General features: G+C 36.8%; 1 protein-coding gene across 3 annotated transcripts in view; it reads right to left on the bottom strand.

The window, feature by feature from the left end:
* Nucleotides 1–5,000, bottom strand: part of LOC122258826 (protein CIP2A homolog) — a 12,929-nt gene that overhangs the window by 7,891 nt on the left and 38 nt on the right. For 2 of the 3 annotated variants that reach the window (XM_086555595.1, XM_043025064.2), the window contains exons 1-8: nucleotides 4,973–5,000; nucleotides 4,095–4,229; nucleotides 2,817–2,995; nucleotides 2,517–2,631; nucleotides 1,473–1,643; nucleotides 1,018–1,137; nucleotides 614–750; nucleotides 1–141 (exon numbers count right to left, since the gene is read on the bottom strand). The exon at nucleotides 1–141 is cut by the window's left edge and continues 15 nt beyond it; the exon at nucleotides 4,973–5,000 is cut by the window's right edge and continues 38 nt beyond it. In XM_086555595.1, the coding sequence (XP_086411721.1) occupies nucleotides 1–141; nucleotides 614–750; nucleotides 1,018–1,137; nucleotides 1,473–1,643; nucleotides 2,517–2,631; nucleotides 2,817–2,995; nucleotides 4,095–4,229; nucleotides 4,973–5,000 (1,026 nt within the window). Of the gene's footprint in view, nucleotides 142–613; nucleotides 751–1,017; nucleotides 1,138–1,472; nucleotides 1,644–2,516; nucleotides 2,632–2,816; nucleotides 2,996–4,094; nucleotides 4,250–4,972 lie in introns of all 3 variants that reach the window. The other variant, XM_086555603.1, reaches the window with a different exon arrangement.

The following is a 5,000-nucleotide window of genomic DNA, read 5'->3' as shown; positions in this document are numbered from 1 at the left end:
TCGTGTAACTTCTGCAAATGTGAAAGTCCCATATCCACTATGTAGTAGAGGAGTTCCATGAGCACCTCCACGGATTCGACAGGGCTGTCGGCGCTAAAAAAGTTGAGGAGCGTCTGGATGCTTGTTGTGTAGTTCTTGTACCTGGATGGAAGTATGTGGGTAAGTACTGGGATGAACTGTAAAGCCTTGCCTTGCCTTGATTTTCTTTCTTCTTTCTTTCATTACTTCTTTATCTTTACCTTGTCTTTTGCTTTAGATTTGGAAAGCTAATATGCATCACTGTGTCTACTAAACAAGTGAATATATTTATATGTATACATTAACCTTCCTCTCAGAAAAATAAAGATGTGAAAAAAGAAGTATTTGCTAAAATTACTCTCATTTCAAATACACAAATATATTATAGTGTAAATCCCAGAGCTTCTTAGCTATCAAATACACAGAAAATCTTATCATAAACTCATACATGTACATAAAGTGAAAGAAAAAAGTTTTTGCCTATCTCTACAAGATCTAAGACAACTGAACTCTTATTATAAGTAAATGAAACATCATTAAGAATAGGATAAATAATCCTCTTCACACACAAAAAAAAGGATAAAAAATTTCTTACTCCCTAATAGATTCCTCTAAGTTGGGAAAAGAGGAGAGTTCCCCGAAGATGTCTGCTGCCAGTCGTAGGGTTGATAGATTATTTTCCGCAAAACCATCCGTCGCTGCCGTAAATATCAAACCCAAAATACGTTCTATCTGCGCATTAAAAACAAAGTTGCATATGAAAAGGTAAATACAGCTCTTGAAAAGGTAAGTCTGCTTACTAAGCATAGTATAAAAGGATAAATATAGTTACTGGAAAACCGAAAAGAAATAGCTTTTGATATATATCAGTAATATTGCACTTTTATTCTCAAGCAATCCATTCATCTATGCAGCACTAGTATTATTACCAGACTTATGAATACTGCATGAACTGTATCAAAACCAAGATAAGTAAACAAATAAACAGTAAACACTTACATAAGCATTTTCATTTTCTAATCTTGGGAACTCCAGCTCCAAATAGAGCATTAATTCTGCTGTGAGGAGCTGTAGGTTTATGTTTGGGTTCTTGATGTGTAATAGCTTCTGTATCAGTTCCTGGGATAATGAACAGTTCTTGGGTAAATGATTGTAAAATATTGGTATATATTCAGTATATTTATATTGGTTATCAGCATTAGATATATTCATGGTAGTTATCAGTATTTGAATTATCAACATATAATATATGAATTTAGTTATCAATGTATTGAAAATATCATCACCCTTTCTTCTCTGCACATTTGTTCTTTCTCTGACCATTGACAGATGAAATATGGCCATATAGCATCATTCTAATTCAAAATTTTAAAAACATAAAAGATAAGTTGCAGATTCAGTACATGCAATATAAGGAAAACCAAACTTTATATCACAAAGAACTATGGACTTACCTTATGCGTTCCATTATTTCGTAAGCATGTAAGGACTGGAGGGTTGGAACGACAGATATTTGCAAGTGTGGTTAAAGCTGGTAACAGGAGTTCATCCCCACTGCTACTGTCAATCATCATTTCTACCAAGCTTGGCACCAGCCGAAGCACCCATGCTTCAGCACGTGAAATCTGGAAATATATTAAGGACATATATTTTGGGGGGAGCTACAAGTTTTGAGCTTCTATGTGCAGTCCTCAGAGAGAGGGAGAGGGAGGGAGGATGGGTAGGTGGGTGGGGAGGGAGGGAGGGAGGGAGGGAGGGAGGGAGAGAGAAGGAGGTGAGAGAGAGGGAGAAGGAGGTGAGAGAGAGGGAGAGGGAGGAGAGGGAGGAGAGAGGGAGAGAGGGAGAGGGAGAGGGAGAGGGAGAGGGAGAAGGAGAGAGAGAGAGAGAGAGAGAGAGAGAGAGAGAGGAGAGGGAAGAGGGAGGGAGGGAGGGAGGGAGAGAGAGAGAGAGAGAGAGAAGGAGGTGAGAGAGAGGGAGAAGGAGGTGAGAGAGAGGGAGAAGGAGGAGAGAGAGAGGGAGAGGGAGGAGAGAGAGAGAGAGAGAGAGAGAGAGAGAGAGAGAGAGAGAGAGAGAGAGAGAGAGAGAGAGAGAGAGAGAGAGAGAGAGAGAGAGAGAGAGAGAGAGAGAGAGAGAGAGAGAGAGAGAGAGAGAGAGAGAAGGAGGAGAGAGAGAGAGAGAAGGAGGAGAGAGAGAGAGAGAAGGAGGAGAGAGAGAGGGAGAAGGAGGAGAGGGAGAGGGAGAGGGAGAGAGATAGAGAGAGGAGAGAGAGAGAGTGAGAGAGAGAGTGAGAGAGACATGAGATGGACATAGGCATGGATGTGGCTATTGGACTGGCCCATCAGCATCCTTTCCATATATATATTCTGTTAAGAAAGAGCTTGCAGACAGAAGGTTCCTAGACAAAACACATGTGATAGAATTACAAGAAAAAGGTCTTGTTTCAAAAGCCACAGTAGGTGTCTTCCTAATGTTTACCAGAAATGATGCCTTTGGCTTACCTGTATCCTGTAAGAGATTTCTTGAAGCAACTGTAATGTTTTGCTGGCTTTATCCTTGCTTAATTTTGATGAAATCAGATATTCACTCAAGATGGGGACCAACTTGATTTCATCTCTGGAAAAAGTGAATTATATTATAATCAAATTCAGAGGACCATAAAATTTATAATAAAGAAAATTTAAATGTAAAGAAAAAAAAAAAAAAAAAAAAAAAAAAAAAAAGCAATAAGTATATGGTACATTAAAAAATAATCATAAAAGCAATGTGATGTCGAGGACATGATACTTAATTATCCCTACCTCAGAGCAACACGTATGGTTGGTGAACGGCATATGTGAGCCAAGAGGCTTATGACCTTCCAGGCTAAAGGTGACCTGGCATCTGTCGAACTCAGCAGCTGCTCCAGACAAACGTAGAACTCTAGGGTTTCCATACATGTTGGCTCGAAGGCATGCAGGTCACTTACCACCGACAAAATCTGGGAGTGTTTGAAGAATGTGAAGATTTTCTTTTTTTACAGAAAAAATATATGAATCTGGTTATCTATTCATAACTCCTCTTGCCCATGATTTATGATATTACTGATCCTTTAGTTCCTTAGCACTGGATTAATTTAGTAATCATAATATACAGGAAAAATGTACAGAAATTTCTTGATTTTTTCTAGAACAGTGTGAGGAAACCTAATGCAAACAGAGAAATGAAGAGAACATACACTGAAGAGAGTCTGCATTACTATTTCATTTATTTTCATATCACTTTACTTGACTCCTTACTGCGAGTGTGCAACCATGACTGTTCACAATAGATAACTTAAGTATATGCTTAGAATACACTTACACATCAGCTGCTAACATGTTGGTACTCCAGAAAAGGCGAAGAAACCAATGATACTATGTTCTGACAGGAGAGAGTATGGACTAATTCTTTATTTGAAGATAAGTCACCAGATAGGCCTATAAGCTATACCTTGTCAGAATACATGGAGGAGGTTTTCAGGCCTATGCTAAAACACAGCCTCTGAATCACTGCTGATACCTTTTTAAATATCTACTTCTGCATCTATTCTTTTCTTGGGTAGATTAATTCATGAATCAATGAGTGTCATTTTGGTTCCTTTATAAAGCACAACTGTCTATTTTCTATATCAATTCAGGACAATTACTAGATCGGATTTCAGATTGTAGGCCATGCATCACAGATCACACCAAGGTTTTGGTGCTTTTGGCTAGGACACAGGTGATATAATTATGAAAAATAAGCCCAATTCTGAAAGATACTGTTGGCATATTCTAATCCTTTATCTGGACTTTGAGCCAAAAAACGGAAGATGGACAGATAGAGATAGATACATATATGGATATAAATATACACAGTATACAATTAAATATACATTTCACACACACACACACACCTTTCATAATGATATCTCTATCAAACAAACAAAAAACACATAATTACAACTTAATAAGTATAACTCACTACATATATCATTTACAATATCTACAAACAAATCAAACTATTTCATAAATAAAATAAAAAAAAAATTAAAAAAGAGGAAGAACCAGAAAACCCACTTGCAACTGCCTCTGAAGCTGCGTGAGATTCTTATCGGTCTTTTTTCTGCGGTAATCGTAAGCGAGGTAGATGAAATTCTTGACCTGGGGGCTGGTGCTTCCCATGTTTGCTGCGATGACACCGCCCTGCTGTGCCTTAGTGGGACAAATGATGACTATTCAACCGGAAAGAAATAAAATGTATGGAGAATCTTTTGGTTGAAATACCTTAGGGTTATATATAGATGGAGTTTGAGTAGTACTTATGGACTTATTTACCAGGTCAAGGAAATGGGGGGGGGGTGACATATTCTTGCAATATGTAATCAAGAATTGAGTAATAATCAACTGAAAGGTATCCATAGGTAAGGCATAGATAACAACAGGGTGAGGTATTTAATAATTACTATATAAACTGACATCGAAAACCTAATATTCCAATTGATGTTTCATGAACCTAAAAATGGGAGGAAACATTTTCAAACAAACCTATTTACATTCACATATAAATGTTCCAAAACCTATAATTCAATATAGAATTTAAACATTAAACCTTCGTACTTTTAAAACAATATTCCGTATATATCATATGTTGAATGTAATATGAATTACCAACTCATTAGATATAAAGTACCAACACTGAATAAATCTAGGTAAGCATTCCTTGCAAAGTCCAAATCATGAAAAAAAAACTTATGAATATATTGACTTTGTTCCATGACAAAGCAACATACAACAGAAGTTCATTTATCATTATTTCTTCCTATATCTATACCATTCAAACTTTTAAAAACTATATAAACATTATCTCTAAAACACCACAAGACAAATGAAATGCGATTGCCTAAAAAATAACGTTTGAAATTAAGAATGGAACTAAAAACGACCTCTGGACCCACCGATCTGTGTTTTAAATCACATTCAAAA

Source organism: Penaeus japonicus, unplaced genomic scaffold (assembly GCF_977035675.1).
Source record: "Penaeus japonicus unplaced genomic scaffold, GWHDUDI00000001_assembly GWHDUDI00000003, whole genome shotgun sequence".
Classification (NCBI taxonomy): Eukaryota; Metazoa; Arthropoda; class Malacostraca; order Decapoda; family Penaeidae; genus Penaeus; species Penaeus japonicus.
This window is presented reverse-complemented; position numbering and strand designations above follow the sequence as displayed.